This window comes from Haliotis cracherodii, unplaced genomic scaffold, assembly GCF_022045235.1.
Source record: "Haliotis cracherodii isolate W230 unplaced genomic scaffold, xgHalCrac1.p SCAF_15, whole genome shotgun sequence".
Lineage (NCBI taxonomy): Eukaryota > Metazoa > Mollusca > Gastropoda > Lepetellida > Haliotidae > Haliotis > Haliotis cracherodii.
In genome coordinates, this window is record NW_027266270.1 from 7,149,280 (window position 1) to 7,166,262 (window position 16,983).

The 16,983-nt window shown below is 41.7% G+C and overlaps 1 protein-coding gene across 1 annotated transcript in view; it reads right to left on the bottom strand.

Annotated features, from left to right (window-relative positions):
• Positions 1 to 578: 578 nt before the first annotated feature.
• LOC139462211 (formin-binding protein 4-like) overlaps positions 579 to 16,983 on the bottom strand; it is a 30,267-nt gene continuing 13,862 nt past the window's right edge. Inside the window, exons 11-17 of the mRNA XM_071243805.1 lie at positions 15,586 to 15,690; positions 13,789 to 13,922; positions 9,132 to 9,417; positions 8,080 to 8,116; positions 6,731 to 7,455; positions 5,357 to 5,523; positions 579 to 4,661 (exon numbers count right to left, since the gene is read on the bottom strand). Of these exons, the coding sequence (XP_071099906.1) occupies positions 4,658 to 4,661; positions 5,357 to 5,523; positions 6,731 to 7,455; positions 8,080 to 8,116; positions 9,132 to 9,417; positions 13,789 to 13,922; positions 15,586 to 15,690 (1,458 nt within the window). The 3' untranslated portion in view covers positions 579 to 4,657. The remainder of the gene's footprint in view (positions 4,662 to 5,356; positions 5,524 to 6,730; positions 7,456 to 8,079; positions 8,117 to 9,131; positions 9,418 to 13,788; positions 13,923 to 15,585; positions 15,691 to 16,983) is intronic.

Here is a 16,983-nt window from a genome sequence, read left to right on the forward strand (position 1 = left end):
CAGCAAATGTTATGTACATGACAAAATAGTGACAATGAACATTTACATGACAAACAAAGAACAATCCTAATAATCACCATGAAACAAGAATAAGTTTTGTGCAATATATCTTCTCCTAAAATGATAGTGTGTAGCATTGAAACTAATATTCAAAATGATTGTAACACGATCAACAATGTCCACATTCAAACATCAGTTGAGCCATCATCCCAAACACAATGTATCATGCCATACATTCTACAGCTTAACACGGGTGAAGATCTTATGTACATGCCCTATTTCATTTGACATATTTACAGCCAAACTGTGAGTGTCCATTGTGTTCAGGTTCTGGGAGGAAAGCCCACTCATCAGTGGCTTCTTGCATCACTAACGAAGAGTGAGTGAGTATGGTTTTACGCTGCTTTTAGCAATATTCCAGCAATATCACGGCGGGGGACACCAGAAATGGGCTTCACACATTGTACCAATGTCAGGAATCGAACCCGGGTCTTCGGCATGACGAGCGAATGCTTTAACCACTAGGCTACCCGACCGACCCCACTAACGAAGAGGGCTATAACGATCCACTTCATTGTGATACGCGATAGGACAAACAAAAACTCTCGACTTGACAGTTATGGAAACATTTCCATCATCAAAGGAAAAAAACAACTAAAATATATTGAGTAGATATGAACCAATCACAACAGAAGCTTGAGACCTCTTGCACATACAACCTGAAGTTGTTATTCTTAATGGATTATCACACAATCTTAAATGTCACTCTTGTATATATACTAGTACTTGTATCATCTGATATCAATACACGACCTACCATGTCAAGCTTACTTAACAAAAGACATTATGCTTGACTCCCACTCCTGATTAGAGGCTCATGGTGGTGACAGTTTAACATGTATCATAATGAGCCCATATCCCAATGTTGTGAACATGCCCACAGTAACCTAATGCCTAACAAGACCACTGTATTGCTAAAAGCACCATAAACCATACCCACTCACAAAATGGATGCTCGTACTGCTACAGTGTTCCCTCGTTATTGCGCCCTTCAATATAGCGCTAACTTGGTAATAGCGTGCGGTAAAGCATGGCTCCCAAAATTTACAAACATTAATATATAATAGTTGACCACAACTGAAACACGTATTGAAGACATCAGCTCTTTCACTATTTCTAAAAGGATGACAATCATGTTGAGGAAGCTGAGGATCACTAACCTGAATACGGGAGGTAGAAGTGATTGTGAAACCTATACACGGTATACTTGGTAATAGACGCAACATTTGACCACAAGAATGCATTGTGTCTTACTAAGGCTGCTGCATGTAAGCAAATCACGATACTGTCATATACTTAAACAACATACAGACAATGTTGTTACATTTGTTATTTAATATCCATCAGTGCTGATGACAAATACACACATCTGTATCTAATACATAGAAAAACAGAACAGAAACAAGTTTTCTCCAAAAAGATTTAAATAAATCAAAACTTTCATATAACATATGAAAACAAAGATGTAACTTCCGAACATAAATATTTCCTCCAGTGAAGATGCATTTCGTCATGGTCATCTTAATTGTCAATTCACTGATCATTCTACGGATGGTGCAGAAAGTCATAATTGGATTGGATAGCAGTAAGAAACAAGAATCTGAAAGAGTTAACTGATTTAAAGGCTCAACAAATCAATCATCAGGCTAGGGTGTGTATTACCAGATTCGACGTAATGAGCACCCAGGGCGCTCTCAAAATTAGAAATAGGGGGCTCTTATTAGAATATCATTTTGGTGAAAAAAACAGAGTTGAAAGATAAATTTCTTGGTTTATGGTGACAGCCTGAAATGTTTATGTACGACAGATATATTTTCCCAGAATTTAATCGCCCAAAATTAAGGGTGCATATAACACACGAATGTGTATTATACGCGAATAAATAAGTCTTGTGTACATTGATCAATCAATCGGAAGTGGTGCTAATTGGGATTGTTCACCAGCCAATATATCAGCAAATATCGCTGTGGGCGCTTATTAGAGCGGGGCGCTTATTACGTCGAATACGGTATATCTACATCACTAACATGGCATCGACAATGTCACAGTCAAACAGCCACCTAGCTTCATACAAGCAAGGTGATAGTGAGATCCACGATTCACTACCCTAACATTCAGTATGATAGGATGAAGACTACACACTGAAGACTATGTAACATCTTATCAAACCGATGTGAACAGAAAAATAAGAAAGCTTACCATTATCGAGATTCACTGTTCCAGTGGAAACACCACAACAGAGAGATCCACTGACTCCTTACCGAACACTTGACATCAAAGGACAGTACTGAAAACAGCGGACACATCACACTATCTCAAAATGAGTACAGAAAATTGGAATATTCACCCTGATCAAGAACCATTGTCTTATCTTGTTCAACGAACACAAGCGGCCTTGCCCATGTTTTCATCTTTCACTGTTCTATCAGATCCAACAGTATCAAAATGCCAACAATGGTGGTTATGTTTGTGTCATTCTCTGGAAGTTTCGTACTGGGATTTTAAAACAATGAATTTGTATCAAGGCTTTGAAAGGCATTTAGAAGTGATACACATAAGGAAGAGAATTTAGCATAATGAAGAAGTTGACATCCATTAATTCTCTTCCTCATTGAATATGTAGGGTTAATAAATACAGTGTTTGTAATAAAGCAAGAAAGTATAGGTGTTCTTGTTCTTGATTTGGATCCCTGAAATAACTGTCCAGGAACCGAAGACCCTCCTTAATATCGAACTCTGCTTATGGACTATATTGCTTCCTCAATATGACGCATTTTACTTGATGCCAGCTTCCGATCAGAGGATCACATTGCCGAGTGTCTCAATGTGCATCATGTCAGACCAATCCATCTCAATGCATATGACTGTATTGTATTATATTGAGGTGAGGTGAAATGGGACGTCGCGTTCAAGATTATTGCGACATGCATGCATGCGTGTGTGTGTTTGGCCGGAATAATACAGATTTTATAGCGCTAGCCTACGGAGATACCATGCCGCAGTTTTAACATGACTATCTCACTCAGACACAGAATACTGCCTCAGAGCCGACCAGTGCTGGTTTTAGCCCATAAATGCTGAGCGCCATGCAGGGTAACAACAAGAAACATCTTATCTTTTAATGTCTTTTGGTATGATGCGGCCAGGGATCTATACCCCGACCTTCCGCTCGTCAGACAGACACTAGACCACGGAGGTGTTCGTTTTGTCAATTGTATCTGTATTGTATTGTGACCCTTGTATTGCAAAGCACATCTGGACGAGATATATATCAGTGGGGGATTGTAGTCCCAAAACTAGTGCAGCACAAGTGTTTTATACTAATGTGTACCAAATCCTGAAATTTACACATCACTAATTATCGTGACCCTTAAATCCGATGTACTGTCATATGTATTAACAGCACATGATGTCTACTTTAATCATCATAAGCATATTTCTAAACGACCAGGTAACCAGGCATTTGGTACTTTGATCCACATCAGATGTTACTGGTGGACCATACAGTGACCCTAAATTCTCAAGGAAGAATTCAACATATTTTGTTCCCACCGACACACCAACTAACATTTCTAGCATCATGCATGATCACGTGTTGACCCACGTATTGCAACAAATAACAAGTGGATACAGTTAATACCAGGCTGAGTGAGTCAGTGAATACTGCTGATTCAACAAATTTTGCTATTCATGACTGTCTGGTTGAATACTGACTCGATATGTCACATTTAATGCTGTGGATATTGCCACTCAAAACAAAGAAACCATTGTTGCAAAAAACAAGTTCTGTTCTGTGTATTTTCATGCCCAATGATTGATGCAAACATATACAGCATTCACTGTCCGCGGACATCATACAAAACTCTGTACACTTTCAGTTCCTGCCTCCGTCCCCTGATGATGAGAGTGAGTAGTGTGAGTTGAATTAAAGTCACATCGGCAGCATTCAGACACTGTAACTCCATTGTGTTTGTTTGCTGTTCTTTAACACCGCACTTGGCAATATTCAAGCCTGGACCAGACAATCCAGTGATTGACATCATGAGCATCTATCTACACAATCATCAAAGATGCCACTTTACATATGAAAAACAAATGGAACTAATTCCTATTTAACAACATTTCAACTAAACTGCAGCAGGATGATCTTAACAGGTTGAGAGAATATTGTTTAATACAACATATAGTTTGAAGGTATTTGGGTAATAAATACTCCTGTATCATAACATGGACAGAGGATAGCACTAACAAACCAGGCCTAGATTACAGTTCACAGCAAGAATATCCAATATGTCAATCTATATCTCATTGGTGGATCCAAACGAGGTGCAGGGAGTGCAGCCAAGACACGCAAGGGGTGCATCCTCCTCTTTTCTGTCACCTTGCACGTAAACCTGTGTCATCCACACTTTAGAGCTTTAGAGCTTCCAGTTTCCAGAAACTATAGAGCTTTGTATATTCCATAGGAACCATTGTGACAGTGTGCATGAGACAAGTCATTCCCCATCGTGTTGGGGATGTTGCTGTGTGTTTACTGCAAGGAAGATACAGAGGAGCTGGGAAACAGCAACATCAGTGTGCGGAATGTTCTTCTCTCTCAGCTGAAAAAATAAAAAAACGATCAGCATCTCTTACAAACCAGAGGTCAATAGAATAAGCATCAAACATACAAACGGTGTGTGATCTGAGAATTGGAATATTCAGCATGCATCATTGTCATAATCATTACAATGACAATCGGGCGGTTGGGTAGCCTAGGGATTAAAGCGTTCGCTCGTCACGCCGAAGACCCGGGTTCGAATCCCGACATGTGTACAATGTGTGAAGCCCATTTCTGGTGTCCCCATATTGCTGGAATATTTCTAAAAGCGGCGTAAAACCAAACTCACTCACTACAGTGACAATCGATTCTGAACAGCAAGCAAGACTAGCAAGGTCTATGAGGTACTAATGATCCTTTCTGTTTTTCGTTTTACAGCTTTATTTCAGCTTCATGACAGCAGGTTTCATCCAGTGATGGACATCATGATCATCGATCCAAAATTGGGATATGACATACATCCACCCAGTCTGTGAGCCTGACCACCAACCCAATCCTGTTGGTTGCCTCTTACGACAAGCATGGGTTGCTTGAGACAACTGCTAACCTGGATCATCATGGGAGCCCAGATAAGTATCGCCAGTTGACAGCGTGACATGTTACTGTACAGGGCAGTCGCCTGTTATGGCAAGCATGGGTTGCTGAAGACCTATTCTACCCCGGATCTTCGCGGGTCAGGTGCATGCAAGGAGATACCTGTGTGCTTGCTCCCTCTTCCACTCCTCCAGCTTCTGTCTGATGGCCTTCTGTCGCTCCTCGTTCACCTTCTCCTCCTCCTCAACCTGCACCTTCACCTGCTGCCACTTCTGCACCAGCGACGACACGTTCTTCTTCTTCAGCGACAGGCTGCTGCTGCTGATGGACTGCAACACAAACATTCGATGATCAACACACAACATCCAGGCTTCAACACACAACATCCAGGCTTCAACACACAACATCCGGGCTTCAACACACAACATCCAGGCTTCAACACAAAACATCCAGGCTTCAACATACAACATCAGGACATCAACACACAACATCCAGGCTTCAACACACAACATCCGGGCTTCAACACACAACATCAGGACATCAACACACAACATCCAGGCTTCAACACACAACATCCAGGCTTCAACACACAACATCTGGGCTTCAATACACAACATTCGGGCATCAATACACAACATTCGGGCTTCAACACACAACATCCGGGCATCACCACACAACATCCAGGCTTTAACACACAACATCCAGGCTTCAATACACAACATCAGGCCATCACCACACAACATCAGGGCATCAACACACAACATCAGGGCATCAACATTCAACATCAGGGGATCACCACACAACATTAGGGCATCAACACTCAACATCAGGCCATCACCACACAACATTAGGGCATCAACACTCAACATCAAGGGATCAGCACACAACATTAGGGCATCACCACACAACATCAGGGCATCAACACACAACATCCGGGCTTCACCACACAACATCCAGGCATCACCACACAACATGCGGGCATCACCACACAACATCAGGGCATCACCACACAACATCAGGGCATCAAAATACAACACCAGGACATCAACACACAACATTAGGGCTTCACCACAAAACATCAGGGCATCAACACACAACATCAGGCCATCAACACACAACATCAAAGCATCAACACACAACATCCGGGCTTCACCACACAACATCAGGACATCAACACACAACATCAGGACATCAACACTCAACATCAGGGGATCACCACACAACATTAGGGCATCACCACACAACATCAGGGCATCAACACACAACATCAGGGGATCACCACACAACATTAGGGCATCAACACACAACATCAGGCCATCACCACACAACATCAGGGGATCACCACACAACATTAGGGCATCAACACACAACATCAGGGCATCAACACTCAACATCAGGGGATCACCACACAACATCAGGGCATCAACACTCAACATTCTCAACATCAGGACATAGACACAGCATACACCTATTCTGCCCTGGAATCACTACAGGTGGGACAAGTACAGCCACAACAACTGGTCAAACATGGCTCACCTTATCTTTCTTCTTCTTTTTTTTCTCCTTCTGGCCTTTCTCTGCTTCTGGCTGTGCAGGTGGTGCAGGCAGGGGAGCAGGAGGTTCCACCAAGGAGGTGCTCGAGATCTCCTCACTTACAGGAGTGCTGGCGAACATGTCAATGGGTAAAGAGCTTGGGGGAACAGAACTTGGCGCCACGATCTCAGTTACAGGCTGGGATGTGATCACTGCTGGAGCTGCCGCAACCGATGAAGGAGCTGCTGCAGTTGCTGAAGCTGAGATCAATGATGAAGCTGCAGTTATTACTGAAGAGGCAGATATTGATGAAGATGAGGCAGCAACATTGAGTTGAGGAGCCCGGTATATCACTGGAGCACTCTCCAGAGCTTCTGATGAGTGCTGGGAGACAGATGATATATCAGATGAGGATGAGACAGGGATGGATGGAAGAATGTAGTCTGGATGGGAGGACGTCACGCAGTCTTCAGCATCTGTTGAAGCGGGTGTTTCTGGATCATCCACATCCATGTCAGCCTCTTCTGGTGAGTCGTGATCCACGCTGTAGCTGGTGTCGTCGTCCCCTGGATAGGGTTCTGAGGGGGGCGGGGGAGGTGGGAGACCAAACAGAACTTCAGTTCCTGGGGGTGGGGGCTCTCCAGGAAACACAGGTAAGTCTTCTTTCAGAGGTTCGGAAGGTTCAGACGGTTCCAGCTCTGGGGGCTTCGGTGGCTCAGAGGGCATTTCTGTAAAGGATAAGACACTTAGTTATCACCATATTTATACAAGGATCCAACCACATAATATCCTGGGGAACAGGCCTGGGATTTTTTTAAGAATCAGGATATATTTTTTGGTCACAGCTTCAAAACATTCAGTTGTTTTCTCTAAAAGGAGTTGAACGCATTTGTTTGAGCCATGGAATATCACGGATAACAACTTGTTCCTTCATCAGGTGAATTCACGTCATGGCATAGTAACTTTACGTCATAAACAAACATTTCCATATCAGTGAGTGAGTTAAAGTTTAACGTCACATCAGCAGTATTTCAGCCATATCGTGACCTTTTCCATATCAACAAATTGGCAATATTTCTCAACAGGTTTGACTTCTGACAATTTACCATTTCATACAAAAGAAAGACCATTTGTTGAATTTTACTTTTTGACTTTATGAACTAGACTAGACTATGGCAGCTCCAGAGCCGATAACCTTTGTGGGCTAGTGAAAATGAAATGAACTTTCTTACCCTGATTACAAGTAAATGTTTAACCATCAAAGATTATTGCCCAGGACCTATCACAGCTAGAAATGAGCAAACCAGATTTCCACAAGTTTTGTAAGTTGTATTTACTGAAATAAACCTTACCATCTGAACTATCTGGAGCCATGGGCTCACCATCAATCTGGAGAAAAGAAACAAACAGAAGGTTACAAACATAACCCGAAACAACAATCTATGGCTCCTCGATGCAGAGCTCCAAATAAGCTGTGTATCTGCGTAAAATACGCATCAGAAATGCAGAAATACGCAGTAAAATATAATCCATGCGTTTCAAATATGCAACGAACATTACAGATACGCTACAAAAATAAAATTTGTGCGTATCATCAAAATATCGTGAAGTAACCCTGTGTATTTGATTAGCAAATCAGCAACTTATTTTGAAATTATAAACGGGCATTCCGTCAACCTTGCCAAACTCCACGATGACAGTTACATCATGATCGTTTGCCGTCACACTTTCTTGTGGAAGTATCGTGGTATTTTTGAGTCCTATAAAGCTCTAGAACCCACACGACACCAGTTTGCAGGGACTAGATGAATAGTGTTTTTAAATATTTAACTTAAATACCCACATGTGTAAAAACTAGTGGGTAACAGAAATTTGAATACCAAGATAGAATTACTGATACCCAATGATTTTAAAATGCATGGGTAAAATACCCACAACACCAAAAGTAACTGGAGCTCTGTCGATGGTATCTGGTTGAACTTGAGTATTAATTCCACGTGAGCCTGCAGGTTACAAAATCGATAGGAAAGAGGTCACAGACTTACGACACACATTTGACTCACCAATTCTTTCAAATATTTTTGTGACTGTTACAATGTCAGTATTCACAAGAAATGGTGATCGCAATGATGAATTTTATGAATATTGTGCTAAGTTCATACACTGAGATCCCATGCTGCAGTTTAACATGGATACCCCACTCAGACACAGTATACTGACCAGTCCTTGTTTTAGCCCCTTAATGCCAAATGCCAGGCAGGGTAACAAGAAGTACCATCTTTTAACATCTTGTGGTATGACTCGGCAAAAGATAGAACCTCCGGCCGGACGGAAGCTCTACCAATAGACCACCGATGCCTTGTCCATTCTCACACATGGTTCTTCAAACATAAAGGCTACCTACTGAATTTGCAAGATTGTCTTCCTCATTAGGCGGGGTGACGTTTTCTGTTGTCGTCGGTGGAAGCTGGGGGCCATACAACACTGGCTCGTCCTCATCAGGGGGTAGAGGTGGGGGTGGGGGCTTTGGTTTCGGACTCGGTGGGGCTACGTCAGGAATGGCTGGCTCATTGGAAGACGACACTTCGGACTGGCTACTGGGAACTGATTTGGCTGCAGGTGTTGCCTCGGGGTAATCCCACTGAGATTCGCCATTTTTCTCATTGGTGTAGAAGTAACGTCTGAAATTTCTACATGGGAAAATTCCACGCAGAAAAAAATGTAAAGGTCAATTTCTGAAGTTGAGAAATGTTCCTACCTGAAATACAAGTCTGCAAGAGGTGAAGGTGAGGTTGTCGGGAACATGATGTCTGATGTTTCATACTGTGAGACTTGCCAGGCTCAACGACCGGACAACAAGACCATCATTCCTTCCAGCAACAGAAACGTGATCAGCAAGCAAAGAATTATTTTAATACTTTGCATTTTCTCATGAAGTGAGCGAGGATGGTGTATTGCTGCTGTGAACCGTATTTCAGTTTTATCACAGCCTGTCTGCTCGGTGGGGGAGTGAAGCCCCAAGTCTTGCAGGTCTCAGACGTTTACCACTTTGGTGAGTCTGGCATGGTGCTGACAAATCGAGAAACATAATCAAGGCACATCTGGGATTCAAACCCACGATCACAGGTTTCTGGCACGCCTAAGGGATGCAACTCTGCACAGTGCATTGTGGTTCCTTAGACGACTGGGCCACCCCTTTCTCGTAGGAACATTTTGTTGGCCTTTAGGGACAGATGTTAATAAGTGACGAACTTCACTCACAGCTATATATTACAGCAACTATTTGGATCATTTAATAAAAAATGACCAAGTAAGTCGACAGGGTGGTATGCTGCTGTTTGCTTTATTTCTGCAATCACACGGTGGTGACACCAAGAATGGGCTTGACACATTACCCATCTGGGGAACTAAACCCTGGTCTTCACGTGACAAGCAAACGCTTCAACCATTAGGCTACCCCATCGCCATTTATGTACCAGAAAGGTGAATCTTATCTTAAATCAATGTTAGAACAGAGAATAAAGATGTATTTCATATCAATTTCCACATGCATATCTCCATACATGATTAAAAAACTGATCAGATCAAAACATGTTGAATTTTGTTATTTCGGCTCAAATCGTTACAAACAGTTTTTTTGAATTTTACATTTGCCAAAATGTTGATGGTAATTTTCAAAATCTTGTGTATCATAAACTATCATTGAGTACACTGATAAACAAATATAAAAAAGATGACAGGGAGACATTAGAACGCTGAAAAATAAACTCCAGGATATCTCAGAAGTGTATCTGGCCCATTCATCCATTCCATCCATACTGTAATAACTTTGAAATTTATTTTCCAAGAAATTTCAAAAGAAAAATTGATGCCAAACAGCAGATTTACATCAATGAAAGAAACCAAACTCTCCTTCCCTTGTCAGAACTATAACCCAGATTTTGTCTTGAATTTGGACTTAAATGCATCAACAAATTAACATAAAAATAGTGCCAGGCACTGTAGCTCACCCGGACATGTTGTCAAAAGTTTACAATGTCAACGAAGACTAACACTCAACTGAAGTTGCTGAGCACCAATATTCAAATAGCGTCGGCATAAATACAGAGGACTAAAAAGCTAACATTAAATATTTTAAACAAACTTTGATGTCGTTAATAAGTATTAACATCTATGTTAAAAAGTCTGCTTCCTCGCACTGTCAATTTCAGAAGAGAAGACGTTTACTGAGTGAACAATGAATTTTGAGAGAACGAAAGATTCATGGACATAAATAGGTTTTCAGTTTGACCTCTGTGGTTTCAGAGGAGGAGGTGCTTACCGCTGACACTGACACAGATGTCGATGTCAGACATGCAGGCCATGCCCAAAGCTCACACAACTTTCAGTTCAGTGAGCTCAAACTTGTTCATAACGGTAAAACTGTGAGAATTGAAAATGACACATTACAGCAAATTGTGCTTGTCCTAAGATGACTTTATAGAAAAGTAACCAAGGTAACAATGCCACATACACCCAACAAATCTTAATGAAGCTACATATTATTACAGTAGAAAAACAATAGAAAAAAATATAATTACTTGTTTCTTTCATAATTACGTCAACTTAATGTATTTCATTGAGCTTCACAAACTATATCCCACAGGATCCTATGGCCGTGTTGTTGGTCAGCAGGACACCTCGACCAGGTGAGCTACCTGACACGCCTACTGTCATGCACAACATGTAGAATATTTGTCCCAAATCTGATGATACTAAAACAAAGTGCAATGGGAGCTTGTGTACATCAAAATTCTGGTTTCTGTCACAAGAAACACTGCATAAGGCCAAAAATAAAAACTGTTTCCTCCAGCTGAAGTCGGGTTATTGGGTCTTATTAACTCTTTTTCTAAAACGGTAATTAGAAGTATGCCAGTAAAAATCTAACTGATTTCAAATGAAGACAATGACAAGGTTAGTTTAGTGACATTCAACAAGGTTACTCTAGTGGCATAATATATGGACAATACCAGGATGGTGATAAACGCTATGGCTCTACTCAAGAAAAAGAAGTTGCGAGCTCCAAATTGGGGTTGGACAGGATACCAGAAACACCTATTTCATCTTGGGCCTGAACCTGACTTCCAAACTTATGATACAAAAAAATGATAAAATATAAAAAAAACTATTCCTACTTCACAGAATTTAAAACAAATTATTTGTGTGTAGGTAAGGTTCCATCATGGTGATAATCGTAGAAATAGATTGAATCAATTGAACACAGAGCTCATAGAAACCATTCACCGATTCCTGGCACTCCCTCTCACTGGAACCAACATACAATTCTGAGATACCTGGAACAAACCACACAGACTGAAGGACAGAACAAATCCAATTTATTCCATTTGTAAGGCATATTCGAAAGTTTCAATAATTGGGATATAAATTTTGTCGCAGAATAAACATTTCTCTCCAACAGGACACTCGGAATGCTGCTTTTCCCATTGGTATTAAAATGATCACAGTTTCAACAGAAGAATATGCCTTCAAAAAATGATACAACCGGCACTTGTCTAACAATGATAAATGTTGATTTATTTTGGCCTACATAATCAAGGCTTTAAAGTCCTCGAGTGAATCACAGGAAGGCTTCATCATATAACTGGTCCATGAAGCGGGCAATGAAGGCTTTCTGCATCCCCATTTCATTCCTACATCTCTACTTGTCCAACATCGGCAGCTTGGCATCCATTGACTTGGTCCCTCTTCATCAACACAACCACTTTGACGCTTTGCTTTGTTCATTTACTTTAGTTCATATGGCTTAGTTCATTGACTATAGTTTAGCCTTTTAGTTAATGCATAGGCAGATCACACGGCCATGGTGAGTGTCACTCCTTAGCCTTTCTTAACATGCAGTCAAAGCAGTGAACCTGACACAGATTCGTTTGCACAAAGAGACCCTCCTTATGACACATTTAACACTGAAATAGAGAGCTGATTAGGCAAACACAAGCCTGTAATGAAAGTTGGATTAATCATCTTATTCTAACATGTCCTAACAGTATACGCATGTAAAATGTAAAACATAATCTTCAACACAGGGCCTACTCGCACAATGGCATCTTATCGCTGCAGCTACTGTGCACCTAGAGTTCGAGATAGCTTTGCGACTGATACTAAATATCTGATTCATTCTGGGATTGGTCATATCCAACCAGTCTGAAGCTTATTTTGGACTGGTGGTCATAAGTAAAATAACAATATTTTTTTAGATCATCAGTCATCCCCCTGAAATTTCGGAAGTTTCGGAATAACAGAATAAACAGTAAATTTGAAGTAGGAAACAGAATGCGTAATACAAATTTAATTGTCAGGATCTTTTTGGATTGATGGTTTCTACTTTGTCTTATTCATTAAAACAACACTTCATCCATCTGCTATCTCAAGTCTTGAAGACCTCGATCAACCCACCAAAAAGTAATTACCCTAATCACGAAATCTAATATCTCAATTTCACACAAGCCATAGCCATTCTGAAAATAGGCAGCAAATCGTGAAGTCTAATCTCTGTTTTCTTAAAATCATTATCAACTGAGAAAACACACTGTCTACAGGAGATATCTGTCCAGAGATCTAAAACAGGTCAATAGTAGATAAAAGATTTGTTCTCCAACTCACCACCCCTGGTTGTCTCCCCTGTTGCCGGGCCTGGTTGTCTCCCTTGCGGACTCTCCCACCATCTTGAAGTGGCCAGGCTTCGTTTGATACCTTGATGCACTGTTCACTATCTCACAACTCTCTCACAACAGTTTCAGCCACATAACACTGTGAAGGCAGCAGTATGGACCAGGCTCATTGCCAAGAAACAAATCTCCCTCCATGTGGGAGAGAAATTTGGAAGTTTGATAACTGCCAAAATTTTGTCAAAGGTGACCCAAATTGCAAGTCTGTTTGAGCCAGTGGGGTGGCAGACTTGAACGTCATGGCATTTTCTGCTTTGATTTCTTAAAACTTTTGCTTTGGTCCATACACGCCTGCATGTATCAATGAAACACGAAGATAGGAAAAGTCTTTCGTACCTGTCCCAGTGGCACGAAAATCCAGCGGGCACTGCACTCTGTTCGTACTGCTCCAATTGCCTGTTGGCTTCACGTAGACGACATAGAAAATACTCTGTGTCCAGGCCACCATCCTGCCAGTCACGGAAGCGAGTCTGAATATAAACGACAAACTTGAAGGATACTGTACTAATCACCCTGGAAACTTCAACAGGTGAGTGAGTGACTGTGGATTTATGCCATTCTTAGCAATATTCCAGCAATATCATGGTGGGACACCAGAAATGGGATTCACACAATCAAACCAGGCTCTTCGACAAGACGAGTGAACGCTTTAACCACTAGGCTACCCGACCGCCCCAATACTTCAACAAAAACCTGTCAAAGGGTATTTAATAAATTTGTTGTCAGAGATCGAGCAGTAGAGAACAAACACAGTTCGAGCGTCAATGATACTAAAATCTTATTCGGTCAATAGTAACCGTGCAGTTATCTACCCTTCTACACTGTTGTTTCTTCTGTACAAAAGTCTGCAAAATCTTCAATACTTGAAAATGAACTGTCATGAAAATTCACACAGGTTGCTTCAGACAATTGGTCTAGAAATTGGCCAGGGTGCGCTTCTTGAAGCAGGTTGTATAATACGACAAATACAGCATTACGTTATTGAATATTCAGTGGCCCAAACAAACAACAATAAAAAACAAAACCAAACCCTTGTCATTTTACAAAAATGGCTAACCTTGGCCTGAGGTCTTCATGGTATAACGGGGCCACGGGGGGCCCAGTCGTCTGAAGCGGCGCAATACACTGTGCAGAGTTGCGTCCTTTTGGCACGCCAGAAACCTACAATTGTGGGTTCGAATCCTGGTTCACCCCGATTATGTTTCTAGGTTTGTCAGCACAATACGGGTGCTCGTGGGTTTCACCGAAGTGGTAAACGTCTCAGACCTGCATCACTTTGGGCGTTCCTCACACATTAAACTGACACACTGCGATATTATATAACTCGAATACTGTTAAAAGCGGCGTTAAACCCAACTCACTCACTCATGGTATAAAAGTCACACAAGTTTTGTTCATCCTATTAAAGGATCTTGTGAAAGGCAGATCTTACTGAACATGTGAAGAACAAGAAGCTATTTCTACAAGTTAAAAATGCATGCACAAAAGTGTGCAATAGACACAGGAAATTGTGCCACAAGTCACCTGAATTATGAAGAAATTTGTTTATGACGCTCAAACCTTTTGATGTGACAAACATCAATAGTGAGTGAAGCAACATAGGTGCAATAGATAAGTTCCAATCAGTACCAATCAATATTCTTCGAACCTTGAATTTTGTCATAGCCACTATCATTCACACAATGTGTCCCCTTTCTGCACTGGTTCTTGAGAATATGACCTATATTTTAACTATCAGTAAAACTCCTTAGCATCAAGATTATCTTAACGAACTCATTCTTACAAAAATATGATCACCATGGGTCATGTACCATTTGAGTAATCTGTTAACATAGTGAGTGAGTGAGTGAGTATGGTTTTACGCTGCTTTTAGCAATATTCCAGCAATATCACGGCGGGGACACCAGAAATGAGCTTCACACATTGTACCCATGTTGGAAATCGAAGCCGGGTCTTCGGAGTGACGAGCAAAAGCTTTAACCACTAGCCTACCCGACCGCCTCTCTGTTAACACAAGAAAGACATCCTCCTCAGAGGGCTGCAGGTACCCTATCCCTGCCAAAGTCTAAAGCATGAATATTTCAGCTCTGAAGTCAGGGGACTTAACCATCCTCCTACTCATCATCAACGTACCTGCAACTCGAGGAGGAGCACCTGCAGTTTGGACAAGCCTTTCTTGGTGACCTCGAGGAACTCCAGCTTGCCCAGGGCAATGTTGGCCACATCCTCCACATCATCCTGCGTACACACAACATACAACGTGAGACATTTCAGGTGGCTTGGGTTCAGGTCTCCAGATCATAGTTTGAGCCACTGAATATTTACTACTTCTCATTCACATTGGAATTGATAATTTTCCATGGGTATTCACATTATTTTTATTTTTACTCCCTTTGGTCCAGTCTGTTGGGTACTTTAATACCACTGAGCATGCTGAGTAGACAGTTTTTCAGTTTGAGTGCAAGTGTGTAACATGTTGCATAGACGCACAGCAGTGATACACATGTCTAAGCATGTGTCTGAGCACAATTGTCTGAACATGTGCCTGAGCATGGGTGTCTGAGGAGTCATGAGTGTCTGAGGATTCATGAGTGTCTGAGGATTCATGAGTGTCTGAGGATTCATGTGTGTCTGAGGATTCATGAGTGTCTGAGGATTCATGAGTGTCTTCATGTGTCTGAGGATTCATGAGTGTCTGAGGATTCATGTGTGTCTGAGGATTCATGAGTGTCTGAGGATTCATGTGTGTCTGAGGATTCATGAGTGTCTGATGATTCATGTGTCTGAGGATTCATGTGTGTGAGGATTCATGAGTGTCTGGGGATTCATGAGTCTCTGGGGATTCATGAGTGTCTGAGGATTCATGAGTGTCTGGGGATTCATGAGTGTCTGGGGATTCATGAGTGTTTGGGGATTCATGAGTGCCTGCATGTGTCTGAGGATTCATGTGTGTCTGAGGATTCATGAGTGTCTGAGGATTCATGAGTGTCTGGGGATTCATGAGTGTCTGAGGATTCATGAGTGTCTGAGGATTCATAAGTGTCTGAGCATTCATGCGTCTGAGCATTCATGAGTGTCTTCATGTGTCTGAGGATTCATGTGTGTGAGGATTCATGAGTGTCTGAGGATTCATGAGTGTCTGGGGATTCATGAGTCTCTGGGGATTCATGAGTGTCTGAGGATTCATGAGTGTCTGGGGATTCATGAGTGTCTGGGGATTCATGAGTGTTTGGGGATTCATGAGTGCCTGCATGTGTCTGAGGATTCATGTGTGTCTGAGGATTCATGAGTGTCTGAGGATTCATGAGTGTCTGGGGATTCATGAGTGTCTGAGGATTCATGAGTGTCTGAGGATTCATAAGTGTCTGAGCATTCATGCGTCTGAGGATTCATGAGTGTCTGAGGATTCATGTCTGAGGATTCATGTGTGTCTGAGGATTCATGAGTGTCTGAGGATGTATGAGTGTCTGAGCATTCATGCGTCTGAGGATTCATGTGTGTCTGAGGATTCATGAGTGTCTGAGGATTCAT